Source organism: Mobula birostris, chromosome 12 (assembly GCF_030028105.1).
Source record: "Mobula birostris isolate sMobBir1 chromosome 12, sMobBir1.hap1, whole genome shotgun sequence".
NCBI classification, from domain to species: Eukaryota; Metazoa; Chordata; class Chondrichthyes; order Myliobatiformes; family Myliobatidae; genus Mobula; species Mobula birostris.
Window position 1 is genome coordinate 115,158,672 of NC_092381.1, and position 19,330 is coordinate 115,178,001.

Consider the following 19,330-nt stretch of genomic DNA (forward strand, 5'->3'; position numbering starts at 1 on the left):
GGCGGATTATTTTGTTACGGAGTCTACCCTAACAGGAGCAATACACACTAGGCCTCCAGTCACTGGAATTTAGAATGGGGGCTGAATCTCACTGAAACCTATCAAATACTGAAAGGCCTAGATAGAGTAGACATCTCCTATGGTAGGGGAGTCCAGGACCAGAGGGCACAGCCTCAGAACAAAAGATCAACCTTACAAATCAGATGGGGAAAAATCTTTTTAGCCAGAGGATGGTGAATGGATGTAATTTCTCGCTACAGACTGCTGTGCAGGCCAAGTCATTAGGTATATTTAAAGAGGAAGTTGACAGATTCTTTATTAGTAAGGGCATCAAAGGTTATGAGAAGGCAGAAGGAGTGGTGTTGAGAGAGATAATAAATCAGCATGACAGAATGATGAAACAGACTAGATGGGCTGAATGGCCTAATTTGTTCCTATTCTAATGATTTCAAGGTCTTATTGTCAATGTAATGAGGGGCCAGGAACTCAAAATGAAAACAGATCACCACATTGGCAAAAAATTGTTGCCAAGCTCAGAATTAGACAGAAATTAATTATCAACATCACAGAATTCTTACCAATATAGCTACTATGAATGCATGCAAGAAAATGAATCTCAGGGTAACATATGGTGACATATACATATTGATAATAAATTTATTTTGAACTTTTTGAATATTTTCTTTCCCAATTTTTAAACACTTCCTCTGTTGACGACTCAGCCTTACAGGGGCTGACACTTGCAACAAGGAGTGACCACAAGCTATTACTGTGGGGTGGGGAGGGATGAGGGTAACAGCCGGGCACTCTGACAACCCTCAGCAGATAACAGAGGTAGAAGCAGCGCACACCATTTCCCCTCACCCTCCCACCCACCCACCCCTCCAGCCCCTATTCACAAAGGGTATCAAGGACACACTCAGCACAAATCTGGCCCACTTCGCCACTATGGTACCAGAGGGGACCAGGGAACAACAAAAAAAGACAATGCATAGTTGTTTTGCGTTCCATTTTTCTACCCTCCCTCCCCCTGGACCCTGCACATACTTCTTCTTCTCATCTTCGTTAGGCTTCTGCATGCCTCCGTACAGCTCGTCGATGTAGATCTGGTACAGACACTGCTCCTCAGCAACTGGAATGCAAAGGGAAAAGTGAGTGGCGGGAGGCTGGTGGCCACACAGAAGATAACTCACTGGGCCCACAGGTGACTTCACCAGGCTAATCTTTATCACCTCTGGCTGCATCTCACCATGCGGCTGGAGGTTATTATTACTATTATTGAGATACAGTGCGGAATAGGCCCTTCTGGCCCCGCAACACCCCAATCCCCGATTTAACTCTAGCCTAATCACGGGACAACTTATGATGACCAACTAACCTAACAACCTGTGGGAAGAACCCACACAGTTGCAGAGAGAACGTACAGGCAGCGGTAGGAATTGGACCCCAGTCGCTGGTACTGTAAAGCACTGTGCTAATCACTACGTTACTGTGTTGTCCCACTGAGGTAATAAAGATCAGCCAGGTGACTGCTCTAAACAAAAGAGGCATACAAGATGATAACAGGCATACATAAAGTGGACAGCCAGAGATTTTTTCCCAGGGTGGGGCTTCATTTTAAGGCGACTGGAGAGAAGTATAACAGTTGTCAAAGGTTAAGTTTCTTTTCCCCCCACACAGAATGGTGAAATGCAGTGCCGGGGCTGCTGGTAGAGTCAGATACATTAGGGACATTTAAGAAATTCTTGGATAGACACATGAATGGTAGAAAAATGGAGGGCTATGTAGAAGGGAAGAGTTAGATTGATCTTAAGAGTAGGTTAAAAGTTCAGCACAACATTGTGGACCGAAGAGCATCTACTGTGCTCTTTAATCAAATGGCACTTTGGTAGAAGGAATAAAAGCACAGACCACTTTCTAAACAGGAAGAAAAATCAAAACTCCGAGTGCAAAGGGATTCTGGAGTCCTTGTGCAGGATTTCCTAAAATTTCATTTGCAGGTAGGATCAGTGGTGAGGAAGGTGAATGCAATGTTGCATTCATTTCGAGAAGACTAGAATATTAAAGCAAAGATGTAATGCTGAGTCATTGGTGAAGCCTTACTTGGAGTATTGTAAGCAGTTTTGAAAGGATATGCTGACATTGGAGAAGGTTCACGAGTATGATTCCAGGAATGAAAAGCTTATCATATGGAGGCTCTGGGTCTTTACTCGCTGGAATTGAGAAGAATGAAGGGGAACCTCATTGAAATCTACCTTATTTCGAAAGGCCTAGATAAGAGTGGATGTGAAGACAGTGTTTCCTTTGGTGGGGAGTCTAGGACCAAAGGGCATAGCCAAAAAATAGAACATCCATTCAGAACAGAGATAAGGAGGAATTTCTTTCGCCAGAGGGTGGTGAATCTGTGGAATTCATTGCCATTGGTGGCTGTGGACACCAAGTCACTGGGTGTATTTAAAGTGGAAGTTGAAATGTTCTTGATTAGTCAAGGAGCGAAAGGTTATGGGGAGAAGGCAGAAGAATGGGTTGAGAAGGAAATGGATCAGCCGTAATGAAATAGCGGAGACACTCGATAGGCCAAATGTCTTATGGTCTAGTTTCTAAAATTAAAAGCCAGGAACTCAAAACAAGAGAGATCACTGCCTTCACAAAAATGTTGCAGGCACAAATTACTCATCAGTATAGCAGCAGAGTGCTTTTCTCCCAATTTTGACTCTTCCTCTCCCACAGAGTCAGTCAATTGCTGAATTAAGTACACATGACGAAGTGGAAAAGGTACAGGAAGGACGATTTACAAAGGGAGTAAACTATGTGAAACAGGCCAAGTTCTTGTTAGATCAAATGCAATCAACTCACTCAGTTATTGAGGAAGAAAAAATCTATTAAGAATTCAACGAAAAACTAGTGAGTCAGATGCTTCAACACTTACTGCCTGCAAAATCGTTCTGAACCAAACCTCGGTATCGCTCATAATTACATTTCCGTTCATCATTGTCATGTTCTGGAGAGCTGGAAACAGGAAAATAAAGGTTGGTTGCATGTTCTAAATAAGGAAATGCAAACTGAAATTCTGGAAGGCATTTGCATCAATTGGAGTCACAGGAGCCAACAAGGCTGTTGACCTGGAAGGTGGAATTCAGCTGGATTGCTTTCCTTCAGCTGGCCCAGACACAGTAGGCTGAATGTGCCAAAAATTTCAACACGTTTGTTCATTAATAGCTTTATTTGCCTTTACAACTCTACAAATAAACTCGTACAAATTACTGGCTGAACTGCTAGATGCTATTTGCTTTCACACCTTGAATATGTATAAATGTTTACCTTGTTATATTTGGTGAATAATTTCTATTTAAAGATTAAAAACTAGTGCTTGAACTATCTCCAAGTTCCTTCAGATAAAATCATCCATTTCTTCAGAAGATAATTCCTTAAAATACTTATCTGTTGCCAATTTTAGAAATTGTCCTGATGAAGGGTCTTAACCCAAAACATCCACTGTTTATTCCCCTTCATAGATGCTGCCTTACCTGCTGAACCCTCCAACATTTGGTGTGTGTTGCTTAGATATCTCCTGGATTCATTATGTTTGCACCCTCAAACTCTCGGCCTGAAATGTCGACTATTTCTATCCATACAAGCTGTCTGACCTGTTGAGTTACCCTAGCATCTTGTATGTGCTTCTCTGCATCTCTGTGTTGTGCACATGGCACTTCTCAATGTGCTGCGCATCTTGTCACTCCGCAGAAGACGAGGTCTCACCCTGTCAAATAAGCAGCGCTTTCCGACAAGGTCATTTTTAGTGAGCAGGATGTTTGTGTTTTCTCTAAAGCAGGGGTTCCCAACCTGGGGTCCACAGACTCCTCAGTTAATGGTAGGCACAATCCTGTGACTGTGTTGGCTGTTGTCGTAAAAGACACACTTTACTATTAATGTTTCCATGTACATGAGACAATTAAAGCCAATACTTAATCTTTTAAGGTTACAGGGGAAATTAGTGGAATAGCTCTGAACTAATACAGATGGCCTGAGATGGGCTCTGTAAACGCAGAGCACTACAGCACAGAAACAGACCCTTTAGCCCATCTAGTCCATGCTGATCTATTACATCGTCTAGTCCCATCAACCCGCACATGGACCATTGCCCTCCATAACCTTTGCATCTTTATACTTAACCAAATTTCTGTTGAAGATTGAAATTGAACCTGTGTCCACCACTTCTACTGGCAGTTTGTTCCACACCACCACTCTCTAAGTTCTCCCTCAGGTTACTCTTAAATATTTCACCTTTCACCCTTATCCTGCGACCTCTAGTTTTAGTCTCACCCAACTTTCATGGAAAAAGCCTGCTTGCGTTTTCTTCTACCCCATCTGTACTGCTCATAATTTTGTATACCCTGATCAAGTATCCCCTCATTCTCCTATGCTCCAGGAAATAAAGTCCTAACCACTTCACCCTTTCCCTATAACTGAGGTCTTCAAGGCCCAGCAACATCCTTGTAAATTTCCTCTGTATTCTTTCAATCTTATTGATATCTTTCTTGTAGGTAGGCGAGCAGATATGCACGATCCAAATCTGGCCTCACCAACATTTTATATAATTTCAACATTACATCCAACTTCTCTTCTCAATACAAAGGCCCATGTGCCGAAAACTTCTTTATGACCCTATATATCAATGACAGTCCTTTCAAGGGATTATAGATCTGTTTCTATAATACCTCTGTTCTACTGCATTCCTCTTTTGTATACAGATATACAAAGCCCTCGATCCCACACTCTTCTCCTGCTAATCTTGAAGTCAGTCTCTTGGAACTGTTCCATCACAATGAGAAGCCCTCTTCCCCAAGCTACTGAACTCCACTTCAATGAAGTGTCATCAGTCAAGGCAACTGGGTCACTGCAAACAGCTCCCTTTCAGCACTGATATTCACGCAGACTGTCCTCCATCACACATTCACTTTCCAGCTGGAGTCACAGCATCTGACTCAACATCTCCCAGCCTTCCACCCTCTGATGATAATACTGCAGCTCTTTTGTCCACTTCAAGAAACTAAAATCAGCTCAGCTTCATCCACTTTTGGGACCTATCCAGCCACTGTATTTGTGTAGCAAACCACTGCAGAGGGATCGTGAATGTGCATAGTCCACATTAGTGGAGATGGTCAGCAGCTTTAAATGCCTGGGATGGCACTAGTGAACAATGTTAACATGATCAACATCTTCAAGATGGTCCAAGAAACTGCTTCTTTCACTTCTTTTTCTTTCAAATGTGGTTCTGGAACTGTTGGAGCCTGTGATCTACAGTCTGATGGTGTTTTTTTTTGGGGCCAATTGAATGATCTAGCGCTTTGCTGTCTCCAAGTGGGTGCCAGGAGACAAGCGGCCTTCTAAAAGCCGAGAAACTTGCAAGCCGGGCACAAGCTCATGCTTGACTCCATTTCTTGCCGATTAATGCGGCCAGGAAGATTGAAAACACCAGGGCGACTGCAGAAGGCGAGCAAGTGTTCAGTGCCATCTACTAACCTCTTGCTCGCTGCTGCCAGAGAAGGCGTTTGCATGTGATGGTCTCTCCCCCTCTCTCTCTCTCCCCCCTCACTTGCTGTTCCTGAAGGACCGTCCCTTCACTTGAATGACCTCTCTCTCCCCTTCGATGCTGTCAGAGGATGGTGCCGAGGCAAGGTTTTATCAAGCAACACACACACAAAATGCTGGTGGGTCTCAGCCCAAAATGCCGACTGTACTTCTTCCTAGAGATGCTGCCTAGCCTGCTGCGTTGCACCAGCACTTTGTGCGTGTTACCTGAATTTCCAGCATCTGCGGATTTTCTCGTGTTAAGGTTTTATCAACGAGGTTTGTGGCTTGGACTGTAATTCACATTATGAGATATTTTCTGGTTGCTCCTTTTTCTGGTGCTATTTTTGGGTGACTTTGAATTGGGGCAGCCTGCAGATATTGAGCACTGAGCTGAACAGAATATGCACTCTTTTGTTTTTGTGTTTTATAGTCTGTGTTTTTGCCTGACTGTTCGCAATGGCAATTCAAAAGCTCAAGAATGTAAAAAGTTGCAGAGGGGAGTAGAAGCAGCACAGGCACGTCCCTCCCTATCACTGGCAGTAGCTCAGGAGGCAATGCCTCAAGAGGCAACATCTATCATCAAAAATCCCCGCTGTTCCATCCATGCCACCTTTTCGCAGATACAATCAGGCAGAAGGGATAGAAGCTTGAAGTTCCACAACACCAGGTTCAAGAGCTTCTCTTCAACAATACAATTCTTGAACCAGCCAGCACAACTCTAATCACAACGCAAGGGATTCTGCAGACGCTGGAAAACTTGGGCAACATACAGAAAATGTTGGAGGAACTCACCAGGTCAGGCAGAGTCTCTGGAGGGGAATAAAGAGTCAACGTTTTGGGCCGAGACCCTTCATCAGGACTGAACCCGAATCATGAAAAATTAGCAAGACGCTTTGAACACCTTGATCACTAAAATTGACGGTGCTTTTTCAAAATTCTAATTGTGTTATTTTTGTAAAAAACATGTTGTTTATGTTTTATCACCCCTTGTTCAATCCCTTCCGACCTATGTTCGTGACACTTCTCACGCTCTTAAACTTTTCGATGATTTTAAGTTCCCTGGCCCCCAGCGCTTTATTTTCACCATGGATGTCCAGTCCTTATATACTTCCATCCCCCATCAGAAAGGTCTCAAAGCTCTACGCTTCTTTTTGGATTCCAGACCTAATCAGTTCCCCTCTACCACCACTCTGCTCCGTCTAGTGGAATTAGTCCTTACTCTTAATAATTTCTCCTTTGGCTCCTCCCACTTCCTCCAAACTAAAGGTGTAGCTATGGGCACCCGTATGGGTCCTAGCTATGCCTGCCTTTTTGTTGGGTTTGTGGAACAATCTATGTTCTGGTATCTATTCTGGTATCTGTCCCCCACTTTTCCTTCGCTACATCGATGACTGCATTGGCGCTGCTTCCTGCACGCATGCAGAACTCGTTGACTTTATTAACTTTGCCTCCAACTTCCACCCTGCCCTCAAGTTTACCTGGTCCATTTCCGACACCTCCCTCCCCTTTCTAGATCTTTCTGTCTCTGTCTCTGAAGACAGCTTATCCACTGATGTCTACTATAAGCCTACTGACTCTCACAGCTATCTGGACTATTCCTCTTCTCACCCTGTCTCTTGCAAAAACGCCATCCCCTTCTCGCAATTCCTCCGTCTCGGCCGCATCTACTCTCAGGATGAGGCTTTTCATTCTAGGACGAGGGAGATGTCTTCCTTTTTTAAAGAAAGGGGCTTCCCTTCCTCCACTATCAACTCTGCTCTTAAACGCATCTCCCCCATTTCACGTACATCTGCTCTCACTCCATCCTCCCACCACCCCACTAGGAATAGGGTTCCCCTGGTCCTCACCTACCACCCCACCAGCCTCCGGGTTCAACATATTATTCTCCGTAACTTCCGCCACCTCCAATGGGATCCCACCACTAAGCACATCTTTCCCTCCCCCCCCCCTCTGCATTCCGCAGGGATCGCTCACTACGCAACTCCCTTGACCATTCGTTCCCCCCCATCCCTCCCCACTGATCTCCCTCCTGGCACTTATCCGTGTAGGTGGAACAAGTGCTACACGTGCCCTTACACTTCCTCCCTTACCACCATTCAGGGCCCCAAACAGTCCTTCCAGGTGAGGCAACACTTCACCTGTGAGTCGACTGGGGTGATATACTGCGTCCGGTGCTCCCGATGTGGCCTTTTGTATATTGGCGAGACCCGACGCAGACTGGGAGACCGCTTTGCTGAACATCTACGCTCTGTCCGCCAGAGAAAGCAGGATCTTCCAGTGGCCACACATTTTAATTCCACATCCCATTCCCATTCTGACATGTCTATCCACGGCCTCCTCTACTGTAAAGACGAACCCACACAGCCTCCAACCTGATGGCATGAACATCGACTTCTCTAACTTCCGTTAGGCCCCACCTCCCCCTCGTACCCCATCTGTTACTTATTTTTATACACACATTCTTTCTCTCACTCTCCTTTTTCTCCCTCTGTCCCTCTGAATATACCTCTTGCCTATCCTCTGGGTCCCCCCCTTCCCCCCCGTCTTTCTTCCTGGATCTCCTGTCCCATGATCCTCTCATATCCCCTTTGCCAATCACCTGTCCAGTTCTTGGCTCCATCCCTCCCCCTCCTGTCTTCTCCTATCATTTTGGATCTCCCCCTCCCCCTCCCACTTTCAAATCCCTTACTCACTCTTCCTTCAGTTAGTCCTGACGAAGGGTCTCGGCCTGAAACGTTGACTGTACTTCTTCCTAGAGATGCTGCCTGGCCTGCTGCGTTCACCAGCAACTTTTATGTGTGTTGCTTGAATTTCCAGCATCTGCAGAATTCCTGTTGTTTTTGTTTATGTTTTTCATGTGAATGCTGTTTATATAATACTATGCATCTGTAATGCTGCTGCAAGAGGGCCTTTTCATTGCAACTGTGCATAGAGGTGCTTGTGCAGATGGGGTAAGGAGGGATATAGGTGCAGTTCAGGTCAATGGGGGTAGGCAATTTAAATGGTTGAGATGGGCCAAAAGGTGTGTTTTTGTGATGTACTTTTAATGTTACCTTGGAGTTCTTGGTTTGTAGCCTTTCTATTTTTCTTTATTTCCTAATATAACAGAAGGAAGCTATTTCGGCTCAACTCCCTCTTAAATTTTACATTGCCCACACTTCAGAATCAGAATCAGGTTTATCACCAGCAGGTGATGTGAAATTTGTTAACTTACTTCAATGCAACACATAAAATAGAAGAAAAAAATAATAAGCAAATCTTATTTCATATACTTTATACAGTATACGTATATTGAATAGATTAAAAATAGTGCAAAAAAACAGAAATACTATATAATAAAAAGCGTGAGGTAGTGTCCAAGGGTTCAGTGTCCATTTAGGAATCGGATGGCAGAGGGGAAGAAGCTGCTCCTGAATCACTGAGTGTGTGCCTTCAGGCTTCTGTACCTCCAACCTGATTGTAACAGTGAGAAAAGGGCATGCCCTGGGTGCTGGAGGTCCTTAATAATGGACACTGCCTTTCTGAGACACCACCCCTTCAACATGTCCTGGGTACTTTGTAGGCTAGTGCCCAAAATGAAGCTGACTATACTTACAACCCTCTGCAGCTTCTTTCGGGCCTGTGCAGTAGCCCCTCCATACCAGACAGTGATGCAGCCTGTCAGAATGTTCTCCATGGTACATCCAAAGAAGCTTTTGAGTGTATTTGTTGACATGCCAAATCTCTTCAAACTCCTAATAAAGTATAGCCGCTGTCTTGCCTTCTTTGTAACTACATTAATATGTTGGGACCAGGTTAGATCCTCAGAGATCTTGACACCCAGGAACTTGAAACTGCTTATGCAGTTGTGGACACTCAGCACATCTACAAGGAGCACTGCTGCAAGAAAGCAGCATCCATCATTAAGGACCTCCCCATCATCAAATCCATGCTCTCAGGCAGGAGATACGTGAGCCTTAGGTCCCACGCCATCAGGATCAGGAACAGTTATTACCCTACAACCATCAGGCTCCTGAACCAGTGTGGATAACTTCACTCACCACAATGAGCCTCAGGTCCCACACCACCAGGTTCAGAAACAGTTATTACCCCACAACCATCAGGCTCCTGAACCAGTGTGGATAACTTCACTCAACACTGAACTGATTCCACAACCTAGGGAATCATTTTTAAGGACTCAACAACTCACATCCTTAATAGTACTGATTTATTTGTTTATTTTTATTTGCCTAGTTTGTCTTCTTTGCACATTGGCTGTTTGGTTGTATATAAGACATAGGAGCAGAATTAGGCCATCTGGCCCAAGTCTGCTCTGCCATTCAATCATGGCTGATCCTTTTTTTTTATCTTCTCCTCAGCCTCAGTTCCCAACCTTCTCCCCATAACATCTGATGCCATGTCCAATCAAGAACCTATCAATCTCTGCCTTAAGATACACCCAATGACCTGGCCTCCACAGCTGCATGTGACAACAAATTCCACAAATTCACCGGCCTTTGGCTAAAGAAATTTCTCTGCATGTCTGTTTTAAAAGGGTGCCTCTCTATCCTGAGGCTGTGCCCTCTTGTCCTAGACTCTCCCACCATGGGAAACATACTTTCCACATCTTCTCTGTCTAGGCCTTTCAACATTCGAAAGGTTTCAATGAGAATCCTCCCCGCCATCCTTCTGATTTCCAACGAGTACAGACCCAGAGCCATCAAACGTTCCTCGTATGACGACCCTTTCATTCCTGGAAACATCCTTGTGAAACTCCTCTGAACCCCCTCCAATGCCAGCACATCTTTTCTAAGATGAGGGGCCCAAAACTGTTCACAATACTCAAGGTGAGGCCTCACCAATGCCTTATAAAGCCTCAGTATCACATCCCTGCTCTTGTATTCTAGACCTCTTGAAATGAATGCTAACATTGCATTTGCCTTCCTCACCACCGACTCAACTTGCAAGTTAACATTCAGGGTGTTCTGCACAAGGACTCCCAAAGCATCTCAGATTCCTGGATTTTCTCCCCATTTAGAAAATAGTCCCTGCACTTATTGCTACTACCAAAGTGCATGATCATGCATTTTCCAACATTGTATTTATCTTGCCACTTTCTTGCCCATTCTCCTAATCTGTCTTAAGTCCTTCTGCTATGTACTTTGATCATAAATTTACCATAAGATATAGGAGCCATTTAGCCCATCGAGTCTGCTCTGCCATTTCATCATGGCTGATCCATTTTCTATCTTAGCCCCAATCTCTTGCCTTCCTCCTGCATCCCTTCATGCCCTGACCAATCAAAAATCTATCAACTTCTGCCTTAAATATGCATAAAGACTTGGCTTCCACAGCCACCTGTGTCAACGATTTCCAGATTCATCACTCTCTAGCAAAAGAAGTTCCTCCTCATCTCCATTCTAAAAGGACGCCCCGCTACTCCGAATCTGTGTCTTCTGGTCTTACTCTCCAAACGCAGGAAACATCTATTATCTAAATCACTGACATATAATGTAAAAAAAAGAATTGATTCCAACAGACACCCCTATGGAACACCACTAGTCACTGGCAGCCAACCAGAAAAGGCTCTGGTTCAGGTGACTTGTCTACCTTCAGCTTCCCAAGAACCTTCTCTCTAGTAATGGTAATGTCATACACTTCATGACCCATGACACCTGGAACTTCCACCATTCTGCTAGTGTCTTCCACTGTGAAGAATGATGGAAAATACTTATTCAGTCTGTCTGTCATTTCCTTGTTCCCCATTACCACCTCTCCAGCATCGTTTTCCAGCGGTCCAATATCGGCTCTCGCCTCTGTTTTACACATTATGTATTTGAAGAAACTTTTGGTATCCTCTATAATACTATTAGCTAGCTTACTTTCATATTACATCTTTACCTTCTTAATGACTTTTTTAGTTGCCTTCTGCTGGTATTTAAAAACTTCCCAATCCTCTAACTTCCCACTAATTTTTGCTCTATTATATGCCGTCTCTATGGCGTTTATGTTGATTTTAACTTCCTTTGCTAGCCATGGTTGTGTCATCTTGCCTTTAGAATACTTCTTCCTTTAGGATGTATATATCCTGTGCCTTCTGAATTGCTTCCAGAAATTCCAGCCATTGCTGCTCTGCCATCATCCCTGCCAGTGTTCTTTTCCAATCAATTCTGGCCAACTCCTCTCTCATGCCTCTGTAATTCCCTTTACTACACTGATACATCTGAATTTAGGTTCTCCTTCTCAAATTCTGAACTTCGGACTTTGACTTGGGAGAAAATCCCACACTACCATCAGTCACTATCCATTGCTATCGGTTACGGAGGACAATCCTCCAAGAGGACTGCAGCCTTGTTGTAGGGTTTAGAGGCTTACATGCCTCTATGATCCAGACAGCTACGTTGGCTGGAGTCAGAGTTTTGTGCTTTGGGTCACCCATGCCAAACAGGTCAAAAGGTAGAGGCCAAACGAAGAGTGATCCACCAGTCCTTCAGCTCAGGACTAACAATCCTGACTGGTAAAACAAAACTGTTACAGAAGCAGCAATGAAGAATCTTTCTACATCGCAGTGTGATGGTATTGCTGAGTCTCCACACGGGACTTGTATGACTGAGAGTTGTGAAAGTTACTGGCACGGTGAACACCACTAGAGAGGGAGGACCTTCACTGCTGCCCCAGACACCAGCGGCATAACAGGCAATAGGAATGGAGGATGACCTGCAACTCCCACCCTGTCATCAGCCACAACCCATTACTATCATTTATGGGGGATACTCACAGAGCACTTAGGAAAGGTGGAGTATACTCGGGAATATAATCCAGATGAGCACGGACATCAAATCGATCGATCATGTTGTTTGTATCGCCCTGCCACGGCATCCTAGGAAAATGAAGTAAGCCAATATTCAGTGAGGCTGAAAGCCAAAAGTGAATCGGACAGTGATGGCCTAAATCACATATAGAAGAATCAGTCCTCACACAGCAGACTGCAGAATTCCCTTCAGTGCACAGAATGGGCTGGCAGGAATACACCTTGCCCAAGGGTAACCTGCAGGCTAGCAGAGCGAAGGAGTGCCTTACAACTCCTGGCCAGCCTCCATCCACAGTTAAGACCACCAAAAATAAAGAAACAGGAATGTACTTCCAATACTGCATAACGTGATAATGGTAATGTTGATAAGGAAATTATAGAATTGCTAGTGGGCGACCATGATTGCCATGTCATATGATACGGCACACAACATACTAATGATCTAAGACAATAAATACTAATACTAATGATCTAATATACTTAAAGGATTGACGGTGGATATGCAATGGCAAGCATTTAAAGGTTGCATGGATGAACTGCAACAAATGTTCATCCCAGTTTGGCAAAAGAATAAATCAAGGAAGGTAGTGCAGCCGTGGCTGACAAGAGAAATTAGGGATAGTATCAATTCCAAAGAAGCAGCATACAAATTAGCCAGAGAAAGTGGCTCACCTGAGGACTGGGAGAAATTCAGAGTTCAGCAGAGGAGGACAAAGGGCTTAATTAGGAAGGGGAAAAAAGATTATGAGAGAAAACTGGCAGGCAACATAAAAACAGACTGTAAAAGCTTTTATAGATATGTAAAAAGGAAAAGACTGGTAAAGACAAATGTAGGTCCCCTGCAGGCAGAAACAGGTGAATTGATTATGGGGAGCAAGGACATGGCAGACCAATTGAATAATTACTTTGGTTCTGTCTTCACTAAGGAGGACATAAATAATCTTCCAGAAATAGTAGGGGACAGAGGGTCCAGTGAGATGGAGGAACTGAGCGAAATACATGTTAGTAGGGAAGTGGTGTTAGGTAAATTGAAGGGATTGAAGGCAGATAAATCCCCAGGGCCGGATGGTCTGCATCCCAGGGTGCTTAAGGAAGTAGCCCAAGAAATAGTGGATGCATTAATGATAATTTTTCAAAACTCGTTAGATTCTGGACTAGTTCCTGAGGATTGGAGGGTGGCTAATGTAACTCCACTTTTTAAAAAAGGAGGGAGAGAGAAACCAGGGAATTATAGACCGGTTAGCCTAACGTCGGTGGTGGGGAAACTGCTGGAGTCAGTTATCAAGGATGTGATAACAGCACATTTGGAAAGCGGTGAAATGATCGGACAAAGTCAGCATGGATTTGTGAAAGGAAAATCATGTCTGACGAATCTCATAGAATTTTTTGAGGATGTAACTAGTAGAGTGGATAGGGGAGAACCAGTGGATGTGGTATATTTGGATTTTCAGAAGGCTTTTGACAAGGTCCCACACAGGAGATTAGTGTGCAAACTTAAAGCACACGGTATTGGGGGTAAGGTATTGGTGTGGATGGAGAGTTGGTTAGCAGACAGGAAGCAAAGAGTGGGAATAAACGGGACCTTTTCAGAATGGCAGGCGGTGACTAGTGGGGTACCGCAAGGCTCAGTGCTGGGACCCCAGTTGTTTACAATATATATTAATGACTTGGATGAGGGAATTAAATGCAGCATCTCCAAGTTTGCGGATGACACGAAGCTGGGTGGCAGTCTTAGCTGTGAGGAGGATGCTAAGAGGATGCAGGGTGACTTGGATAGGTTGGGTGAGTGGGCAAATTCATGGCAGATGCAATTTAATGTGGATAAATGTGAAGTTATCCACTTTGGTGGCAAAAATAGGAAAACAGATTATTATCTGAATGGTGGCCGATTAGGAAAAGGGGAGGTGCAACGTGACCTGGGTGTCATTATACACCAGTCATTGAAAGTGGGCATGCAGGTACAGCAGGCGGTGAAAAAGGCGAATGGTATGCTGGCATTTATAATGAGAGGATTTGAATACAGGAGCAGGGAGGTACTACTACAGTTGTACAAGGCCTTGGTGAGACCACACCTGGAGTATTGTGTGCAGTCTTGGTCCCCTAATCTGAGGAAAGACATCCTTGCCATAGAGGGAGTACAGAGAAGGTTCACCAGATTGATTCCTGGGATGGCAGGACTTTCATATGAAGAAAGACTGGATGAACTGGGCTTGTACTCGTTGGAATTTAGAACATTGAGGGGGGATCTGATTGAAACGTATAAGATCCTAAGGGGATTGGACAGGCTAGATGCAGGAAGATTGTTCCCGATGTTGGGGAAGTCCAGAACGAGGGGTCACAGTTTGAGGATAGAGGGGAAGCCTTTTAGGACCGAGATTAGGAAAAACTTCTTCACACAGAGAGTGGTGAATCTGTGGAATTCTCTGCCACAGGAAACAGTTGAGGCCAGTTCATTGGCTATATTTAAGAGGGAGTTAGATATGGCCCTTGTGGCTACGGGGGTCAGGGGGTATGGAGGGAAGGCTGGGGCGGTGTCCTGAGTTGGATGATCAGCCATGATCATAATAAATGGCAGTGCAGGCTCGAAGGGCCGAATGGCCTACTCCTGCACCTATTTTCTATGTTTCTATAAGACTATAACATATAGGAGCAGAATTAGGCCATTTGGCCCATCAAACCATTTCATCATGGCTGATCCATTTTCCCTTTAAGAACCAATCTCCTGCCTTCTCCCTATATCCCTTCACACCCTGATTAATCAAGAGCCTTAAATATACCCAGTAACTTGGCCTCCACAGCCACCTGAGGCAACAAATTCCACAGATTCACCACTCTCTGGCTAAAGAAAATACTCCTCATCGCCATTCTAAAAGGACGCCCCGCTATTCAGAGGGTGTGTCTTCTGGTCTTAGGCTCTCCCACCATAGGAAACATCTTGTCCACATCCACTCTGTTGAGGCCTTTCAACATTCGATAGGTTTCAATGAGGTCCCCGCCCCCCTCATTCTTCTGAAACCCAGTGAGTAAAGGCCCAGAGCCACCGAACACTCTTCATATAATAAGCTTCCAATCCTGGAATCATTTTCGTGAACCTCCTTCAAGCCCTCTGCAATGTCAGCACATCCTTCTTTAGATAAGGGACCCACAACCGCTCACATTACTCCAAGTGAGGCCTCACCAGTGCTTTATGAAGTCTCAACATTACATCCTTGCTTTTAAACTGATCCAACACTCTTTAAGGAAGGAATGAAATATCTATGGGAATAGAGAGGGGAGTCCATCAAATTCACACTGGACATAAATCATCTCCATGTCTGTGATTCCAACTGCACTACCCCAGTCACTCTCTCTTCTCCCCTCCGCTGTCAAGCAGCAAGAACAAAGGTTTGAGAGCACATATCATCAAACACAAGAACAGCTTCTATCCCGACTTACATGTTGAGGGGGCTTTCTGCAGCAAGGGCCACGGCAGAGTCCAGGTGGATCTTACAAGCTCGGCCGTGAACCTGCAGGAACTGCGCTGGATCTTTCTTCTGTAATCCAAAATACCATTTACAAGACAATAGTTAACCATGGACTGAAAAATTATTAATCTATAGAAGTTTCTATTTTAACATATCTACCACAAAAAACACACACGGAACAGTGAAGGTTACAACAAGCTCACAATCTTTTCGTAGTACTCCCTGCGCCGCTCTGCTCGCTTCTTGTAGTCAACCATCATCCCACGCAGCTTGCGCTCGTGTTTTCGCGCTTCGTGCCACATCCTGATCCTGGACAAGAGGCAAGGTAGTCAAGGGCTGCAAGCCTGAAAAGGAAGGTTGCAATTATAATCCTGCATCATTGTCAGGTACAGCATGCATTACAAGAGCATCTTTAACATTGGGCCAAAGGACCTGATTCTGTGCTGCGTAACTCAATTTGATCATTAAGAATCAAATCTGACACTAACATCACAACAGATGACTAGAAGTCTAGTCAAGCCATATTGCCGAGATTGTTGGGTGATTTTTTCCATGCTATGTACATTATTTATACTATCATAAGGCTGGGAATTCAGAGGACACAGCCTTACCCACCAGAGTCAGGATGAGCCAGATCAGCCGGTCCTGAGAAGAAAGGGGCTTGTTACTATTTCAAAGGAGCTGCCTGGACCCAGCACACAAGTGCAATTACAAAGAAAGCACATCAGCAGCTCCACTTCCTTAGAAGTTTGCAAAGGTTCAGCATGACATCTAAAACTTTGACAAACTTCTACAGATGTGCAATGAGGTGTATATTGAATGGCTGCATTACAGCCTGGCATGGAAACCCAACTGCCCTTGAATGGAAAATCCTACAAAAACTAGTGGCTATGGCCTACTCTGGATCTGGGCTGTACTCTCCAAATATCCGGACCTGCCTCTCAGTTTTTTTGCACTACCTTACTTTCCATTTTTCTATTTTCTATTCATGACTTATAATTTAAATTTTTAATATTGACTAATTTTTACTATTTTTAATATTTAATATTTGTAATCCAGGAAGTGGGAAGCGCAGAATCAAATATCACTGTGATGATTGTACATTCTAGTATCAATCGTTTGGCGACAATAAAGTATAAAGTAAGGTACTCCATCATGAATAAAGCCTTCCCCAACCATTGAGCACATCTACATGAAAAGCTGTCGCAGGAAAGCTGCATCTTTCATCAGGGACCCCCGCCACCCAGGACATCTTTCTTCTCACTGCTGTCAGCAGGTAAAAAGTACAAGCGTCTCAGGACTCACACCAACAGGTTCAGGACAGTTACTACCCCTCAACCATCAGGCTCTTGAACTAAAGGGGATAACCTCACTCAACTTCATTTGCCCCATCATTGAAATGTTCCCACAACTTATGTACTCAATTTCAAGGACTCTTTATCTCAATTTCTCAATAATTATTGCTTATTTATTATCATTATTTCTTTCTTTTTGCACTTGCAGTTTGTTATACTTTTCATACTGGTTGAACACCCAAGTTGATGCAGTCTCTCATGGTTGTTATTCTACTATGGAATTATTGAGTATGGCGACAAGATGGCCTAATTCGACTCCTACGTCTTATGGACTTTGACAAGGTACCGCACATGAGGCTGCTTAGCAAGATAAGAGCCCATGGAATTACAGGGAAGTTACTGGCATGGGTTGAGCATTGGCTAGTCGGCAGAAAACGGAGAGTGGGAATAACGGGATCCTATTCTGGATGGCTGCCGGTTACCAGTGGAGTTCCTCAGGGGTTAGTGTTGGGACCGCTGCTTTTTACGATGTATGTCAATGATTTGGACAATGGGATTAATGGATCTGTGGCTAAATTTGCCGATGATACAAAGATACGTGGAACAGTGAGTAGTGTTGAGGAAACAGAGAGCCTGCAGAAAGACTTCGATAGTTTAGGGGAATGGGCAAAGAAGTGGCAAATGAAATACAATGTTGCAAAGTAAACGGTCAGACAAATTAGATGGGGAGAGAATTCAAAATGCAGAGATGCAAAGAGACTTAGGACTTCCTGTGCAGGATACCCTAAAGATTAACCTCCAGGTTGAGTCGGTGGTGAAGAAGGCAAATGCAATGTTGGCATTCATTTCTAGAGGTAAAGAATATAAGAGCAGGGATGTGATGTTGAGGCTCTATAAGGCACTCGTGAGACCACACTTGGAGTATTGTGTGCAGTTTTGGGCTCCTTATTTTAGAAAGGATATACTGACATTGGAGAGGGTTCAGAGAAGATTCATGAGAATGATTACCGTATGAGGAACATCTGGCAGCTCTTGGGCTTATTCCCTGAAGTTCAGGAGAATGAGGGAGGATCTCATAGAAACATTCCAAATGTTAAAAGGCCTGAACAGATTAGATACGGCAAAGTTATTTCCCATGGCAGGGGAGTCTAGGACAAGAGGGCACGACTTCAGCATTGAAGGGCGTCCATTCAGAACAGAGCTGTGTAGAAACTACTTTCGTCAGAGGGTGATAAATATGTAGAATTTGTTGCTACGAGCAGCTGTTGTGGAGGCCAAGACATTGGGTGTATTAAAGGCAGAGATAGACAGGTTCTTGATTAGCCAGGGCATCAAAGGGTATGGGGAGAAGGCAGGGGAGTGGGGATGACTGGAAGAGTTGGATCAGCCCATGACTGAATGGTGGAGCAGATTCGATGGGCCAAATGGCCTACTTCTGCTCCTATATCTTATGGTATTAACCTGATTTTCCCAGTGTCCCTGCATAGTGAAGTCCCTCATGACCACTGTAACATTGGCTTCCTTACATTTTATATCCCCTGTTGTAATCTGTTGGCTATTATGCAAAAGCCTACAAAAGTGCATAAGCTACCTAGAACATAGAAAATTACAGCACATCACAGACCCTTTGGCCCACAAAGTTGTGCCCACCATGTAACCTACTCTAGAGACTGCCTAGAATTTCCCTAGCACATAACCTTCTATTTTTCTAAGCTCCATTTACCCACCTAAGAGGGTCTTAAGACCCTATTGTATCCACGTTAAAAAAAAATTCTGAAATGAAGCCATTTTCAAAAATAATGAAACTAAAAGTTCCTAAATATCACAGAAAATACTATAAAGAGCAGTAAACACTAAAAAACTAAATCAAATGAATATTTGGTGTGACCAAAACTGTGTCAATTCCCTTGGGTACACTACCTTTCAGGTTTAGAAGAAAATCAGCTGGTAGGTTATTCCAAGCATCTTGGAGAACTTGCCACAGTTCTTACCATAGAAACTACAGCACAGAAACAGGCCTTTTGGCCCTTCTTGGCTGTGCCAAACCACTTTCTGCCTAGTCCCACTGACCTGCACACGGACCATATCCCTCCATACACCTCCCATCCACGTATCTGTCCAATTTATTCTTAAATGTTAAAAAAGAACCCGCATTTACCACCTTGTCTGGCAGCTCATTCCATACTCCCACCACTCTCTGTGTGAAG

At 44.1% G+C, this 19,330-nt stretch overlaps 1 protein-coding gene across 3 annotated transcripts in view; it reads right to left on the minus strand.

The window, feature by feature from the left end:
* clasrp (CLK4-associating serine/arginine rich protein) overlaps positions 1-19,330 on the minus strand; it is a 144,693-nt gene that overhangs the window by 116,680 nt on the left and 8,683 nt on the right. For all 3 annotated transcript variants that reach the window (XR_011888098.1, XM_072274541.1, XM_072274542.1), the window contains exons 2-6: positions 16,032-16,172; positions 15,800-15,897; positions 12,332-12,433; positions 2,930-3,009; positions 1,048-1,132 (exon numbers count right to left, since the gene is read on the minus strand). Coding sequence is in view for 2 of the 3 variants with exons in the window: in XM_072274541.1 (XP_072130642.1) it covers positions 1,048-1,132; positions 2,930-3,009; positions 12,332-12,433; positions 15,800-15,897; positions 16,032-16,130 (464 nt within the window). In the remaining variant the exon portion in view is untranslated. The remainder of the gene's footprint in view (positions 1-1,047; positions 1,133-2,929; positions 3,010-12,331; positions 12,434-15,799; positions 15,898-16,031; positions 16,173-19,330) is intronic.